This window comes from Molossus molossus, unplaced genomic scaffold (assembly GCF_014108415.1).
Source record: "Molossus molossus isolate mMolMol1 unplaced genomic scaffold, mMolMol1.p scaffold_m16_p_5, whole genome shotgun sequence".
In the NCBI taxonomy this organism is placed as follows: Eukaryota; Metazoa; Chordata; class Mammalia; order Chiroptera; family Molossidae; genus Molossus; species Molossus molossus.
The window spans coordinates 107045252-107063426 of NW_023425388.1; the positions used below are offsets into that span (position 1 = coordinate 107045252).

At 35.4% G+C, this 18175-nt stretch overlaps 1 protein-coding gene across 1 annotated transcript in view; it reads right to left on the bottom strand.

Annotated features, from left to right (window-relative positions):
• LIPI (lipase I) overlaps positions 1 to 18175 on the bottom strand; it is a 51491-nt gene that overhangs the window by 13422 nt on the left and 19894 nt on the right. The window contains 6 exon segments of the mRNA XM_036242528.1: positions 1019 to 1069; positions 1071 to 1193; positions 4794 to 4905; positions 8448 to 8489; positions 16126 to 16285; positions 17681 to 17778. Coding sequence (XP_036098421.1) covers positions 1019 to 1069; positions 1071 to 1193; positions 4794 to 4905; positions 8448 to 8489; positions 16126 to 16285; positions 17681 to 17778 — 586 coding nt within the window.

Below are 18175 nucleotides of genomic sequence, written 5' to 3' on the forward strand. Positions count from 1 at the left end.
TGTTAGAATCTATTGTCTTTCAGAAATGGTATCCACACAGTGATGATGTTGTCATCATTCTGGGAGTGGAGATGTCTATGATATTACTGACAAACCAAGACAGATGACTAAAACTAAAGTGCAGAGCAGATTCTCAAGCTGTCATTGAATATATGTTAGAGTCTCACTCCTGTCAGTATATCCTTGGTGTTGAATCTCCAGTGATCTGTAGAATCTTAGATACAGCAGATGAAAACGAACATTTTTCTCTTCTCAAATAAAGAGTAATAAAGTTAGACAAAAAAAAAAGAAAAAAAAAAGATCATTGAGAATCATGACTTATATCTTCCGTAACCATATGCCTCATTATAGAGTTTTTAGCCATTGGACGGCATCTAAAGGATTGTAGAAAAGGATTCTAAGCCACTCTGTAAATATATACTTATATACAAGAAATTATTGATAAACTTCTAAGGCAGACATTTGTCTTACTTTTTTCAATTGTGTTGTGTCTAATGAAGTAATTGTGTGTGTGTTTTCCTTGCTTGAGTAGTGCAATTCCAAATGAATCTCATCCAAACCAAAAAACAAAATGCATTTCATACCTTTTAGATATTCTAATTAAATATAATATGAGCCCTGGCCAGTTTGGCTCAGTGGTTAGAGTCGTCCCATGAACCAGAGAGTTTTGGGTTTGGTTCCCACTAAGGGAACGTACCTCGGTTGCAATTTGCCCCCACCCCAGTTGGGGCCGTGTAGGTGGCAACCAGTCGATGTGTCTCTCTAACATCGATGTTTCTCTCTCCCTCTTCCCCTATCTCTCCCTCCTGCTCTATCTGAGGATAAATGCAAAAATGTCCTCGGGTGAGGGTAAAAAAAAAAATCATATATATATATATATATATATATATATATATATATAATGAAATACACAATAAACAGATATTTGAGTTACATGAATTCTTAAACCAGTTTTTAGCAGGCCAATATTTTCAAGTTTAAAAGATAACATATTTAAATCAAAATTTAATGTTCTTACCTTTCTGGATAAGTGAGTGATCTTAACATGAGACGCTGGACGCTGTGCCTGCGCGGAGCAGTGCTGATTCGAGCTCTGATAATACGCCAACACAATGCTCAAAATATTAACAGCGTCACTTAAAAATTGAGCAAGAATCTTGACTTCTTGAAGTTTATAAAATAATTTATTCTTCCTAAACAGAAAATTTGACATGCCCTTCATATTAGTAATTTGAAATATAATTTAAGTCTAAAATCAATATAACATTAACAAAGCAGGATGGAGAGAGACCAATCTTACAGGAAAAGGCCAAACAATAAATTTTTGTTTCAGTATTTATTGAAATAATTTAAACAATAATTTAAAACAAACAATAATAATATTTGCATCCCCCACACACAATATTTTGGAAATAGTTTTTTTGGGGGAGGGGAACATTTTATTTTTTTGCCTGGGTGTTTAGATTATTCATTTGTCTAAAATTAGAGAAGTTATCCTATGCTTTTTTTTTTTTTTTTTAGACCTCTGAGCAACTATCACAGTTCCTTGAATAGACTGGGTACTCAAATAATAATCCTTTGCTGTTCTGTGCCACTTTCTCAAAGATTTGTGAATTAAAGAAATAACTACAAAAGCCTGAGATTCAAAAGAAAAATAAATTTAGTATTTAATAAGTACAATTTCCTGAGCATTTTCTAGGTACCCAGAACTGTAACAAAGCTTTACATACTTGATCCCATTTAATGATCTCCACAACTCTTTTTATTAGGTAACAGTATTACCATTTTACAGACGAGAAAACTGAGTGGCAGAGCATGGACGTGCCTGTCCTAAGCCAGCGACGCAGAGCAGGGAAGCAAAGTACACCGTCCTGACCACTCCACTGGCTTCATCGCTATGCGCCAGGATCCTGGGGCCCCCGCGTCCTGTCAAAGGGTCTGCTAACTCCAAAGGGAACACCAGGGAAAATGAGAAGGAGGAAGAAGAAAACAAGGGAGAGAGGGAGGGAAAAGGAGGAGAGGAGAGGGAAGAAAAAGGGAAAGGAAAGGAGAGGCAAGAAGAGAGAAGAAAGAAGAGCAAGATAGTTTTTTAAAAATCTGTTGGAGTAAGTTCCTCCTTTGAGGCAACATCTTTCTCATGCAAAAGTGACAGTCAGACACAGAACAGCAGAAGTGCAACCAGAAGGCACCCCGCACTATTGCCATCCATATTTAGCCCTGTCTGCTCTCCATTGGAATCTCCACAGCAGGCAGGCCCCTAGGTGGCCATTATCGCTCCCGCAAAGTTCACCTCTGTGCCCTGCTGGCTGAGTTACTATTACCTACTCTTTCACAGAATAGGTCACTGGTCATGTCTCTAAATTTTGTCTAGGAGCATATCTAGATTTCCCGGAGATACTCCAAAGTTAAGATATCCAGATACGAACGTGTCGTCTTCCTCCACGACGGTTTCACATCCACTCCAGTAGTTTCAAATCCCTTTGCCTGTGGCCACCAGGTCTCTGCCTCCAGCTGGGTCCGGATGGAGCCAGACCCCTAGATCCATAGCTGTTCACCATGTCTACTGAATATCTCAAGATACCTAAAGCTCAGTGGGTTAAACCTAAATGACACCTTCCCTAACACCTACTTCTTATCAAAAACATCCTAAAGTCTACAAATGTCCTTGCCAATTTCAGTTGGACCACCACCTATTACCCAAATCAGACAACTAGGATTCACCCTTGACATGACCCTGTCTTTCCATCCCATGTCCAATCTACCATAAATTCCTGCAGACTTTACCTGTGTATATCTTGAATCTGCTTTGAATGCATCCTCATTTCTCCACCTCCACTGCAAGCACTCTATCTCAGGACTGTTTCTTACCCACATCCTTGCAACAGTACCCAGTCTTCTCTGCTTCCAACCCACTGTGGTCAAAATGTTTTTCCAAAATAAAAATTCAATCCTGCCTCAACCAGATTGCCTCAGTTAAAACACATCAGTGGTTTCCATTTTCCCAGTGAAACATGTCCTGCAAGTTCCAGTTCCTACAAAACCTAGGCGCTCTCTACCTCTCTTTATTTTCTGACATAATATACTTCCTCCAGCCCCTGAGATGATCTATGTTCCCTCCTGCCTCAGGATCACTGTATCAGCCTCTGCCTGGAATACAGCAAAGCAGACTAACTCCAGCTAATCATTTGGGTCTCAGTCAATAAATATAAAACATCCTTTTAGTTAGTGTATCCCCACTAACTAATTCTTCTCCCCAATGTTATGTTTCCTTACATACTATAATGTCCTCAAGACAATTTTTCATGGACATTTTATTTACATATCTTTATCATTATTTAATTACATGTATATCCTTCATTAGGCTGTGAGATTAATGAGGATGGGACCATGTTTGTTTTTCTTATCACAGAATTCTCAGCACTTAGCACAGTGCCTAGTTCCACATGGTCAGTCATTACAATTTGTTTGAATAGAGAAATGACGAATATCATTTTATTTGTATTGTATATTTGTAAGTCTGTCTGCTGCACTAGACCAGTTATGTAAAGACAAAAATCTAATTTGTCCAAAATTTATCCCTGATTTTTAGTGCAGTTCCTGGCTTATAGAAGCTCTCAATAATTTTTATTGAATTATTAAATTGGCCCCTTTCCACATATCTCCTAGCTCAGTGACTGGGACCATAATTTAAATAGTCATAAAGATTAAAACTTAAAGTCACTGTATTGGTTTGTTTCCTTCACTTTCACATGTTTAATTATAAAAACAGATATATTCTAAATCCTAGAAACCCAATTCCACTTCCTAGGTTTATGCTCCCAACATCTTTTATATCAATTATTACAATAGTCACCTCTCTGGTCTTGTTTCACTCTAATTTCCCCATTATTCATCCATCTGGGGAATCGTTCTACCCTGAATACCCATTACTGGTATCCCCTGTTTAAAATTCCATGTTGGCATATTAATATATGTAGTACCATATTTTAATGTATGTGACTTTAACCACATGCAGAAAAGTGATCACACAATAGCATTTATATAAAAATCAGGATGCAGAACACATTTACAATGAGATTGTAATTTTGCTAAATAAAAAAGTAATATGTGTGTGCACAGGGGCATGTACAAAAAGAAGATAGGAATGAATGGAGGAGGTAAAGAAGAAAGGGGAGTAGGAATGGTATTAAACCAAGTGGTAAATCTGAATATCCCCAGGTCATATAATTATAGATGAGTCTCATTTTCTACTGTATAATAGGACATGCTTTTTACAGCAAGCAAATATTCCTACTTAAATTTTTAGAAGAGAAATAAAAGATCATATAGAAATCTCTTACTTCCCTGGCATCTAAAACAGTTCAAATTCCAAAGCATGACAAAATGTATTAGCTAAGAATTATTAATAGAAATATAACTAATTCATTGCCAGGCTTAGATGGACAGTTTTACTATGAGAAAGCATTCCCTATTTTATATTCCTTTATTTCCAAAATGTACTAATTCAAGTATTTGAATAAAATGCATCAGTGTTTTTATGGTGTTCTGCACAGAGCATGATGCTTGTAAAGGAAATCAAGACTCGCAATTTCTTTGCCCTCTGAACAGGTTTGAAATGATTGTTCTAGGGCTGCAGTCTGTGTGCTATTACTGAAATCAGGTGCCTTCCTATCTCCATGCCTTTGAAAGTACCCTGGATAGAAAATTCACACTATTTGGATTACCTTCCAAAGTGGATACTCAAGAAAACAAACATTTAATTTATGAATAAAAATAATGCTAAATATACTTACTCATAGAGCCTTGGTTGTTCAACTTTTCCAAGCTGGTTTAATAATTTAAATGTAATATAGCCATCCTTCCTAGTGTTATGCAAAACAGTTATACTGAGAACAAAATAATAGGCTACAAAGAAAAAAACATAGAACACAGTTCACATTTTTAAAATAAATTGTTTTGGTACATATGCATATATGCATGTATGTACATATGTATGTAAACTAAGCACATATTATATATGCAAAAATGTCAAAAGGCTCTTATTTGATACATGAGTAATATATTTTACTTCTTGTCAATTTTTAACTAGTATTATAAATGAGGAATGGCAAAGCCTGCCAGGCAGTCATGGGTATGGTGAAAAGGTGAACAAATAATTAGTGAATACTAACTGTTTGGCAAGTAAAAAATTTTAGAGTTTAGGTTAATTAAACTATTTTTAAAAATAGCACACCTAAAGTAAATATAAGGTTCCTTAAATATCTGAGTAATAGTGCTAGCTAAATTGCTTGACAAATATAATTTCCAATTTTACTGGTTGTTTAAGAATGACTATGAAATTAAATAATCCTAGATAGAGTAAGCTCATAGAAGCTCTTATTCAAAATGCTCCTATTAACATTGATATAGTATATCTTTCAGAGGCAAGGATGCTGAATTTACCCCTATAGTCTATATTGACTTGGATAAACAGAAAGTTCTGACACTCTGTGAGTTTTCCCTAGTACTGAACACCATGTCCTAAAGATAATATATATAAACCGAAAATGGAATGCATGAAATTTTTTTTTGAGAAATACATGTACTAAATTGTGCATGTTAGATGCCAAATGTTGCTACTAAATAGGCAAGAGTAACTTCTTGTCTTTTGCCTGTTGCTTAGTACTACCTCAAATAAGGTAATAGATTTATTATGGGACCTCATCTATTTCTAACACAAGAGATATACAGGAACACTTCTTACCTTGAAGTGACTGCCCAGCTTTAGACAAAATACTTTGTTCTACCTCACCCAAAAAAGGTGGCTGCTCAGATATTTGGCAGCATGACACAGTGAGATGTTACTGTGAGAATAAACCCTCCTCCTGCTAAAGCATGTAGACATTCTGGATGTACAATTCGTAAGTTAAATATACAACCAAGCTCAGATGAAGAAGGGAAGCACCAGGAAGCGTAAATGAAGAGAAATTAAAGTCGACTCTAAGGTTATGAGAAAGGCTGAAGCCCTGGATTTCTGGAGAACTTAAGAACTGCATGTAGCAGGGAAACAGAGTGTTAGGTATCAACTTTCATGTGGAAAAGAAGATGTGAGAAAGAAGACGTAATGTTAAGTAATAGAGCTAAAATAAAAAGCCCTGCACAGTATCAGGGTCCTTAATTTTTTGCTTGTCATTGAAAGAGGAACTTGGAAAATTTCTCCTATTGGTTGTGTGTGGGTCTTAGGTAGAAAAACAATTCTCTAAGATTAAATAAAACTCCACATAACATTGGATTTAAATTTATATTCATCACTTGGTGAAGGCCTCCCTCCCCCAATTTATACTAAAAATACTCCAGGATTATGGTACATTAATTCGGGTGGGGGGGGGCATACAACTTACTCTGATGGGAAAATTTTGAAGAAGAGCTGACTCTTAAAATTTTTCTATATTAAAAGAAGACACAGATTTTCATTTAATAGCACAAATATATTTTCTTTAATTTTTAACAGAGACTTAGGCTGACCACTGAGATGAGAAACTGATAATAAATTATGCCTGGATGGATGGATGGATGGATGGATGAATGGATAGATGAATAGATAGATAGATGATAGATAGACAGATAGATAGATGATAGATAGATCAACTTAACCAGAAGAAAACTACAGAAATTAAATTGACAATAAATAAATAAAATACATTTATCTGAAAATAAGAGAATTAGTATCTTCAAAGTGCTGAACAAAAATAACTCTCAGTGTAGAATTCTATCCTGAACTAACTTTATATTCCAGAGTAAGAGAAAGATAAGGTCATTTCAAGGAAACAAACAAATTGAGAGGGAGTACTAGTGAAAAGCCACTAAGGATATATTTCAGCAAAATAGAAGTTAGACCCAGAAAAAAAAAGTGGGGGAAACAGAGCAAGACAAAATGTAAAAAATTAAAACTGGTAAATATAAGTGAACTTTTTATGTAATAATATTCATAATAAATATTGATTTTCAGACAATAATTGAAATAAAATACTACAGAACATAACACAGAAGATGGGAAAGACACACAAGTCAAAAGTTCTAGGAGGCAAATTCTTGTGACAGAATCCAGTAAATAATCTTTGAGGAAAGATACACATGCATATGTAAATTTTTTTAAAAGCAAGTCACCACAATAACCCCGAACCTTTGTACATCTAAATAATTGCAGCCTCAGAATACATAAGTAAAAACCTCAACAATGTGACTGCCTGCTAAAAGAAAAGATTTAAATACAACTTCAATTCTAACAGAATAGACAAAATGTCCAGGATGTGATTCAAAATTACCCATTATACTAAGAACAAAGAAAATCACAATTTTGTTGAGAAAAGACAATCAACTATTGCTAACACTGAGATGACTCAGATGCTGGGATTATCTGACAAGGATTTTCAAGAAGCCTTCATAAAAATACTTCAAAGTCAGAGTCTTAAAAAAAGAAATGGAATAGAAAAATCTCAGCAAAGAAATAGAAGCTATAAAAGAAAACAAAGTAGAAATTACATAAGTAAAAAATGTAACAGATACGAAGTCATGTCACTGGATATGCTCAAAAGCAACGTGGAGTTGATTGAGGATGATTAAGGATAGAAATCAGTGAACTTGTGAACAGATAAATCTGCCACTCACTCTGTACAACAAACAGGCTAAGAAAAAAATGAAAGAGCCTCAGAGACCTTTGGAACTATAACGATGTCTGTTAGCAGAGTGTCCAGAGGAGGGAAAAGAGGGTGGAACTGAAAGAATATTCAAAGAAATAACAGCTGAAAACTTTGTAAATTTGGCAAAGAAAAAAAAATTCAAGAAGATAAGTAAAACAATAAACTTGAAGAAATTCTCAGCAAGACATATCATAATTAAAGTTCAGAAAACTAAAAACGAATAAAATAGTGAAAACAGCCAAAGAGAAATGATGAATTACCTATCGTAGAACACCAGTTTGAGTCACCACAGATTCCTTGCCTGAAACCACAGAAGCCAAAAGTGGCACAACATTTTTCAAGTGCTCAAAGAAAGAACTGCTTCCGAATCTATAGCCAGCAAAACTATCCTTTGAGAATAAAGAAAAAATAAAGACATTCTCAAAGAAAAACTAAAAGAATTTCTCATTACCAGACCCATTCTTAATTATTATAAGAAGGAATTTCTTCAAACAGGTATTGTTAAAGTAAATCATCTTGGACCATAAGAAACAAAGAGGAGACAGAAGAGGAAAGAGAAGATACATGGGCACATACAATAGATTATCCCTTTCTTCATGAATTTTATAAATCTTATTTGATGATTAAAACTAAAATTATCATACACTCAAATACTCAAGACAATGAAATTTAAAAGTAGCAATAAAGGAACCTAAAAGGAAGTGAGGTGCCCACATTTCACTGAAGTGGTAAAATGTTGACACCAGTAGACTATGAAAAATCACATACGCATATTGCAGTTGTGGTACACCTCCCCAAACACGTCATATCCTCATCTCTGGAACCTGTTAATGTGGTACCGTAAGTGTCAAAGGATAATGAAGATATCAGATAGAATTTATGTTGTCAATTAACTTACCTAAAAATAGAAAGATTACCCTAAATTATCTATGTGGTCCAATGTAATCGCAAGAATTGCAGTCACAAGACCTCAGCAGCAGAAGAGGAAGACAGAGTAAGAGAATCTGAAATACAGATGTGATGCAGAAGGGACAAAGTGAAACAATGTGAGGATTCAGTCCACTATTGTGGAAGATGAGGTCACAAGCCAAAGAATAAAGCCTCTAGAAGCTCAAAGAGTCAAGGAAATAGCTTCTCCCCTTGAGCCTCCAGAAAGGAATGAAGTCCTGCTGACATCTTGATTTTACACAGTAACACTTGTTTCAGACTTCAGACCTACATAACCATACAATAATAAATTAGTGTGCTTTAAGCCACTAAGTGTGTGGTAATTTGTTATGGTGGGGATAGAAAATAAATTCAAGGTTTTTGAGAATGTTGTAGCAGCATAAATACCACCAGTGTGAACCGGAAGGGGCATAGACAGTACAAAATGAAAGAAGGTGTAGGACCCCCGCAATTCTACAGGCAAGAAATAGGCTGATAAAACTATTCAGATGGAAGCATATGCTACCATTCATATAAAAAATAAAGAGGAAGGATGACTCTGAGAGCCTAGAATATGGACTTAAGAACCCGAAAGACAGAACTCGGGGTAAATTAACTACAGGGGATTATTCCCAGGCCATGAAATGAAATGAAATTTGTCTCACTGAACAGTAAAATTGCTTAGGACCATTGACTCCATTTTCCTTTAATTTTCTCTCTTTTGAACAGGAATGTCTATAATTGGTATCCTTTGCCTGCCTCACCACTCTAGTTTGGGATCAGGTAACATAATTCTTCAGTTTCATACACTTGCAAGTGGAGATAAATTGTGCCCAAGGATGGATTCTTTCTAGAGCCTCACCCAAATCTGACATTTAGAATTAAATTACATGATTTGGAATATTTTATCTGATGAGATTAGATGAGATTTTTTTTACTTTGAGTTGATAATGTTGGAGACCAACCAACAATACCTTATTGACATATATAGAACATTCCAGTCCCATTTCTTTATCCTAATGATAAACATGAAGGTATCAAAATTGTTAAATATCATTTACTATCACTCAAAAAATGACTTAGGTATACTTGTAACAAAAGATGCACAGAATAGCCCTGGCTGGTTTGGCTCAGCGGTTGGAGCATCGGCCTGCGGACCACAGAGTCCTGGGTTTTGTTCCCGCTAGGGAAAAAAAAATGCACAGAATATGTACTCTGAAAATTACAAAATGTTGATGAAAGAAATCAAAGATTCAAGGCAAATGGAGAGACATCACATATTTATAAATCAGAAGACTAATGGTAAAGATGTCAGTTTTCTCCAAATTGATCTTTAGGCTTAATGTAATTCCTACCAAAATCCAAGTTAAGTTTCTGTAGACATAGACAATATCTTTTAAACATATATTGAAAGGCACATACCTTGGAATATCTAAAATAATCATGACAAAGACAATTAAAGAAGAAATAATCATTCTACTTGATAATAAGGCTTACTACATAGCCCTAGTAATTAATACAGTGTGCTCTTGGGAAAAGGATAAACATATAAACCAATGCAACAGAACAAAGAGCATAATATAGACCCAATATAAATAGACCTAAACAAATATGCTTAACTTATTTTTTTATAAAGGTGCAAAAGCACTTCAATAAAGTAAGGATAGCCCTTTGAACAAATAATACTGGAAGAAACGAGCACTGATAGGCCCGAAAAAAGTGAACTTCAACCTAAACCTCATGTATTATATAAAATCTAAACTAAAATGGATTGCATATTTAAATGTAACAAATAAAACTTTTAGAAAAAAATGCAGAAGAAAATCTTCAGGACCTAGGGCTCAGCAAAGAGTTCTTAGACATCAAAAGCATGTTCCATTAATTGAAAAAATGATAAATTAGATATCATCAAGAATAAATACTTTTGATCTTGCAAAAGTCCTTGTGAACAAAATGAAAAAAACAATCAAGTTACAGACAAGGAGAAAATAAAAAATATTTGCAAACCAAATATCCAACCATGGCTGCTATCAAAAAGAACCCTCAAAACTCAACAGTTTAAAAAAATCCAATTGGAAAATGAGCAAAAGACACAAACACACATTGTATCAAAGAGAATATATAGAAAAGATATACAGTATCATAAGTCGTCAAGGCAACAAAAATTAAAACCACAATAAGGTATCACCATGTTATCAGAATGATATTTTTAAAACAATAACAAAACCAAAAACACTAGTAAGAAATCAGAAGAATTGGATCACTTTGCTAAGAGGAATGTAAAATGGTTCTGCCAATCTGAAAACACTTGGTCAATTTCTTATGAGGTTAAATCTCCAATTAAGTTCTGACCCAGCAATTGCACTCCTATGTCTTTAAAATAGATAAATAAAAACTTAAATTAAGCACCAGCCAGTTTGGCTCAGCAGTTAGAGCATTGGCCTGCGGTCCAGAATGACCCGGGTTTGGTTCCCACTAAGGGCACGTACCTTGGTTGCAGTTTGTCCCCGGCCCTGGTTGGGTCATGCTGGTGGCAACCACTCAATGTGTCCCTTTCACGTTGATGTTTCTCTCTCTCCCTCCCACTGTATCTGAACAAAAAATGGGAGGATGTCCTCGGGTGAGGATAGAAAAAAAACAAAAAACTTAAATTCACACAAAAACTTATATAGAAATATCCACAGCAACTATATTAATGATAGTCCAAATCTAAAAACTTTCTAATGTTCTGCAATGGATAAATTATTAAGCAAACTACAGTACATACATACCATGGGATACTAGTCAGCAATAAAAATGAATGAATTATTGATACATGGTACAAGAATAAACCTCCAGAGAATTATGCTGAGTTAAAAAGAAATAAGGCCAATTAAATAAATTATTACCTTTCTGTAACATTTTCAAAATAAAATTTTAGGAATGTATTAATGGATAACAGAGAATAAAAACAGCAGGATGAAAGGAGGGTGGTGTATGTCATTATAAAAGTGCCACCCCAGGGATACTTGTGATAAAACTGTTTAAAATCTGTCACTGCAGTGACAGATACATAGCCCTATATGTGTGATTAAATTGTGCAGAACTGAACACACATACACAAGCACACGTCTGCTGGGAAATATGAAGAAGATGTATAGATTGTATCAATGTCAATATCTTGGTAGTGATATATTTTATACTGTTGTGAAATTTTATCATTGAGGAAAACTGGATAAAGTGTACATAGGATCTCTCTATACTATTTTTTAATCTACATGTAAATCTAAAATTAACTTGATGAAAATTTAATTTAAGAATTCACAGGCCTCAGAGGCTCCTTACACTATCCTCGTTTTTTTGGATTATTTTTTCTTTTTGCTGTTCTGATTGGGCATTTTTTGCTTCCTTATATTCCAAATTGATGGTTTGCTCCTTGGATTTACATACTCTATTATTGAAGCTGTGTAAATTATTCTTTATTTCAGTTAATGCCTCCTTCAATTCTGACTGTGTATCCATGATTTTTAACTGGTCCTTTTTTAAGCTCTTGAGGCCCTCCCTAAGTTCACTGAGGTTCTCACTAAGTTCATTGAGCATCCTTATAAGCAGTATTTTGAACTCAGTATCTGTTAGGTTGCTTATCTCCATTTCGCTTAGTTCTTTTATTGGGGTTGTGTTCTGTTCTTTCATTTGGGACCTGTTTCTTTGTCTCCTCATTTAGGCTGACTCCCTGTGTTTGTTTCAGTGTATTACTTAATGAGAGGTATGGGGCTAGCTGAGACCAGAAGCTGCTCGTTTGAAAGAATTTAGGAAAAACCTGAAGCAGGATCCAAGACTGGCCAATCCTATGGTTAAGCAAGTGGCAACAGTTTGGGTGGGCTTGAAAGTTGGGTGGGGTGGGGCGGGGCCTCAGGGAGTCAGCAGGTGCCAACATTCGCATCTTGGGGGTGACAGAAGGAGAAGAGAGAGAACAAGAAATCGAAAACCTGTTTGAAACAATAATGGCAGAAAACTTTCCTAACTTGGTGAAGGAAACAGACATACAAGTCCAGGAAGCACAGAGAGTCCCAAACAAGATGAACCCCAAGAGGCCCACACCAAGACACATCATCATCAAAATGCAAAAGGTTCAAGACACAGAGAAAATCTTAAAAGCAGCAAGAGAAAGGCAGCTAGTTACCTACAAGGGAGTTCCCATTAGGCTGTCAGCTGATTTCTCAAAAGAAACTTTGCAGGCCAGAAGGGAGTGGCAAGAAATATTCAGAGTGATGAAAAGCAAGAACCTACAACCAAGATTACTCTATCCTGCAAAGCTGTCATTTAGAATCGATGGGCATATAAAAACTTTCCCAGACAAGAAAAAGTTAAAGGAGTTCATCACCACCAAACCGTTATTATATGAAATGATGAAGGGTCTTTTTGAAGAAAAAGATAAAATATATGAACAAACAAAATGGCAATGAATACATATCTATCAACAATGGAATCTACAAACAAAATGAACAGGTAGAACAGAAACATTCTCATAGATACAGGGAACATTTTGTTGGTTGCCAGTTGGGAGGGGGGTTGGGGGAATGGGTGAAAAAGGTGAAGGGATTAAGAAGCACAAATTCATTGCTAGACTGACAAACCTCAAAGGGAAAGGGGTTGGGGGGGTGGGAAGAAATAAACCAAAGAACTTATATGCATAACCAATGAACATAGACAATAGTGTGGGAAAAGGTGGGAGGGGGACAGGAGTGGGGAGGAGGGGGTCAATGGGGGAAAAATGTGGAACAACTGTAATACATTCTACATTCAACAATAAAGATTTGGAAAAAAAAAAGAATGCACAGGCCCAATTCTGGGTAATAGGAAAGATCACTAATGTTTAAAGAACTACAATATCTTATAATTAATAGAAACGATGACTGCAAAACATTGACAACAACTGACCTAAACATAGTTTTAAATATGAGAATCTATTTAAAATTTTTGCCCCCCAATAACCAAGGTCAATGATTGTAACTGGAAACTTTTCTCACAAGATTCTTCATACAATAACATTTACCTTTAATTATAAATCACTTTGACCCTTTCATCTCTAAACAGAAAAATTTTGCTTTCTCATTTACCACCTCATAAATCTTATTATTTAATTAAGTTCTAAAAGATTCTCTCTTGTTCTTCACATTTTTTCCTCTTGTTGGGAAAATTATTATTTATTTGCACTTTTTAAAATTTAGATAGTTTAGTTTAGGTTCTCAAAAGTGTGGAAAAGTGAAGATAGATGTCTTAAGCTCTGGAACCTGTTATATGCTGACATAACTCTAAAAATGGGAAGAATAGTCATGCAAATTTTAGGGAAAAAACAAGGACCTTGATTGTTTCTTTGGGAAAATATTACCCAAAGCATATGTTCATTTTAGCTAAAAAACCAAGTCCTTATTTAAATGTGTACAACTGAATCTAACAAAATTTAAAGCTCCTTGAAAGTATATGATGAAATTTGACTGGGAAGAAATAACATTTTGAATAAAATATAAATTCATACATAAAACCAATCATTTGTTTGTTTAAAATGTTAACTTACTATGCCCTGGCCTGTTTGGCTCAGCGGTTAGAGCGTCGGCCTGCGGTCCTGAGAGACCCGGGTTCAGTTCCCGCTAAGGGCAGGTACCTCGGTTGCAGTTTTTCCCCGGCCCTGGTCGGTCATGCGAGTGGCAGCCACTCGATGTGTCCCTTTCAGGTCGATGTTTCTCTCTCTCTCTCTCTGTTCCTCTCTCTCCCTCCCACTCTACCTGAACAAATTGGAATGTTAGAATTAGACTTCCATCAAATAGCATCCAAAAATTTCAAACTCATAAAGGAACTAAAACATCAATGTATAATAATAATGAGCAGTAGTAGTAGTATAACTTTTGTGTGTGTGTGTGTGGTATGCGCCCCTAGCAGGAACCGAACCCGGGACTCCCTGGTCCGCAGGCCGACGCTCAACTGCTGAGCCAAACAGGCCAGGGCAGTAGTAGTATAACTTAAAATGGATTTTTATGACTTAAAATTTTTCAAATAATTTCACATTTTATTTAATTACAATAATGTCTTAAATTGAAGATTTACAAATAAATCCACTGCCTAGAAATATTATCAGAACTTAGAATATTCCATATGTCTAGAGTCCATCTGTAGACAATTTTATTATTGTATTACAAGTTCAGAATTTTACTTGTAACTCTTTTTAATATATTCAGCAGAATAAAGTGATTAAATAAAACTTGAACACTAAATTTAGCTCTATGAGTACAACCCCCAATCCTTCTATGTATACATTCATATAAATATAGTGTGTACATGTATACATTATATACAATACATAGTATAGCTAGCATCCATCTATACTGTATATTACATTTGATATACATTTTAGATACATACATTATATGTACATAAAGAATATGTACGTATGCAAACATAAGATGCTTCCCACTTCATGTATTTGTGTGTTTCTACATTACTACCTCCAAATTTGAGATCTGAGTATAGTAGAAAGGATACTTAACTGGGAATTCGGAGGTTTAACGCTACTTTTCTCTTGTGCCCAGAAGCAATCCATATGTTCACAGGAGGTCCAATTCTCTTACTTACAGGAGAAGCAATGGGACCAGAAAAGCAACACATAAGGTCTGAAGAAAACTGACTCTACAAAATCAGTTTGGACTGACCCCGTCTATGAGAAAATAAGTCTGGCAAAGCCTGCTTATTTCCTGCCTCTGCTTAGCAATTCTGTGCCTTAGTGTAAACCTCCTGCGGAGGAGAACTGCCCGTGGCTGTTTAATCAGCCTTTGCCACTGCTGCCCACTCCATGAGCCCCTTGTCTTGGGAAACATTTGCAGCCCTTGACACGATACTGATCAGATGTTGACATGCTCAAGACATGCTTGGGCTCTGCTATTCTCTTTAGAAAACCCTGAACAAACGGCGTTTGAGATTCTTTCCAGCTATCGCATTCTTTTCTTTGTGGAATCTTCTTTCACTAAATTCCCACTGGCAGGCTTCAGTGCTCAGAAAAAATCCTTAACCAAGCTTTATGGATTTAGAAGGTGTGAACCACAGATAAGTCATGTCTACCTGCTAATAGCAAATGAAAAGCTAATTATAATTATGATTCACACCTCTTCACTTGCTCCTAACACTAAAGAAAAACTACCGCTGTGCCACTAAGAATGCACAGGTCCCTTTCTCTGGTGGAAATACAGATGGATGACAAATAGATGACGAGATTCTTCAGTATATCAAGAACAAGGATCATCATGAAACCACCAAATTATCCCACTATATCGAGCATAGGAAGACAGTTGATCAAGGTCTCCTCATTAAACATCTTAAAATATTTAGTAAAATGTGAACAATTTTTTTTTCTGGTGGTTCCACAGATAATTTTTCCATAAAATGCTGACATACAAATAAATAGGAAAGCTTTCAGCAGAAGATACTAACACAATTACTTTACTCATTTCCCACAAAAAATTATAGTAATTATAACAATTTCTCTTACCTAGCCTGGGACAAGACTTTTTCTTAAAGTTGTCACACTCCACACATGAACCGGTTTTGTAATCTTTGTATGAATGACAAGGAAATAAAATAAAATTGCAGTTGGTTTCCATAGCTGCCATGAACAGGAAAACTGGTCTCTGGTGGCTGAATTTAATAAACTGAATTCCTTACATGTTAAAAATCAAGCAAAAAAAAATTGTAGATGCATTAAACTAAGTTCAAGCAAGTTAGAAAAAAATAAAGATTAAGTTCTACTCAATACTGTATGTTAGGAATATTCAAGTGTTGACTACAATGCAGTGTTATCTAGAGCAACTAAATAAATCATACCAATAAAAATTTAAATTTAGTATGCCTTTTACATGATATTTATAAGAAATTTTTCTAACGTCATAATTAACACAGCAAAAAAATGTTCAATTTAAATAATTTAGCAAACTTTGTAAACATGGTGCTACCATACTTAATAACTAGTACAAACATCTCTCTTTTCTAACTTCACATCTTAACATTTCTCCTCAATCCCAGAGATGACTATGAAATCAGGTGATATTAAAACGTCATCATGTCCCATGCCCTAGCCAGGTGACTGAGTTGGTTGGAGCATCATTCTGTATACCAAAAGGCTGCAGGCTCAATCCCAGGTCAGGGTGTGTATGGGAGGCAACCAATCAATGTTTCTCTCACGTTGATGTTTCTCTCTCTCTTATTCTCATCCTCTCTCTAGAAAAACATATCCTCAGGTGAAGATTTTAAAAGACAATTTTATCACGTCCCTTTCCTTTTCCAACTTCTCACATCCTTATCTCTTTGACCAGACTTCTGTAGCTGCAGCGGCATTTAGCAATGTGTTTCTTGACCAATTGCCACTGTACAACTCAGAACATTTCTCTCTAAGGCTCTGAAGTTAGCCAAATTCCACACCTGGAGCACTTGCTTGGCTATTTATGTACAGAACAACCAAGTGCAAGAATTTATAAATCTGGCCCAGCTGGTGTGGCTCAGTGGTTGAGCATTGACCCATGCACCAAGTGGTCGCTGGTTTGATTCCCAATCAGAGCAAGTGCCCAGGTTTCAGGCCAAATCCCTAGTGGGGGCATGCAGGAGGCCACCCATCAATGTTCTCTCTCATCGATGTTTCTATCTCTCTGATCCTCTTCCTTCCTCTCTCTCTCAACTCAATAAAAAAAAAAGAGTTTATAAATCTGTGTTTCTGTAATACTATGCTGACAGTAAAGATTAAATCATGAGACCAGACTTGTGTTATATGATATTTGGCCACATGTGCTCCTTCGGTGACTTAAAACTTCCTAATGTTAAAATTATGAACTAAAACTGCTGAAACTGCAATGTACTAGATCTCATCCATGGCCATATGGAATGTCTACTGCTAATCCTTATCAACTAAGAAGGATAAAATCAAACCATTTTTCACCTGTAACTCCTGATACACAGGCAATTGTTATCAAAATCTTCCCCAGAGATTAAGAGGGGGAAAAGTATATTGATTTTCTTTCATTTTGAATCATATGTAATTTATTTGAAAATATCACTGGTATATCTGCAAATATTGATTTAGGACAACCAGGTTGCTTTTTTCCTCCATTTGGGTAATAATCTCTATGTCCCAAGGGTTCTTTAATGCCCAAACCTGAGAAAAAAAAGTACCCAAGAATCACAAAGTGCATATAATCAGATCAGCAACATTTGTATAAAATAAAATCTCATATAAAATCTATTGAAAGAGACTTTCAATTTTTTAGTTGAAAATGAAATAAATGCAATTTTTAAAAAGATGAGTTTTTCTGGTGCTAATTCTTTAAATTAATTCCTCATGAAAAGTATGGTTCATTAATTTGACACATTTACCAGTTTACTACGGGCTCATCATAGTTCTTTGTGTTATGAATATAAGTGAAAAAAATAAGTGCAGCAAAAATTGTCATGGAAATTACATTCCAATGGAAGTAAGACATAATAAACAAGTGAAAATACAGTATGTCAGATAAGTGCTCTAGGAAAATTTAATAGAATAGGGGAACAGTAAG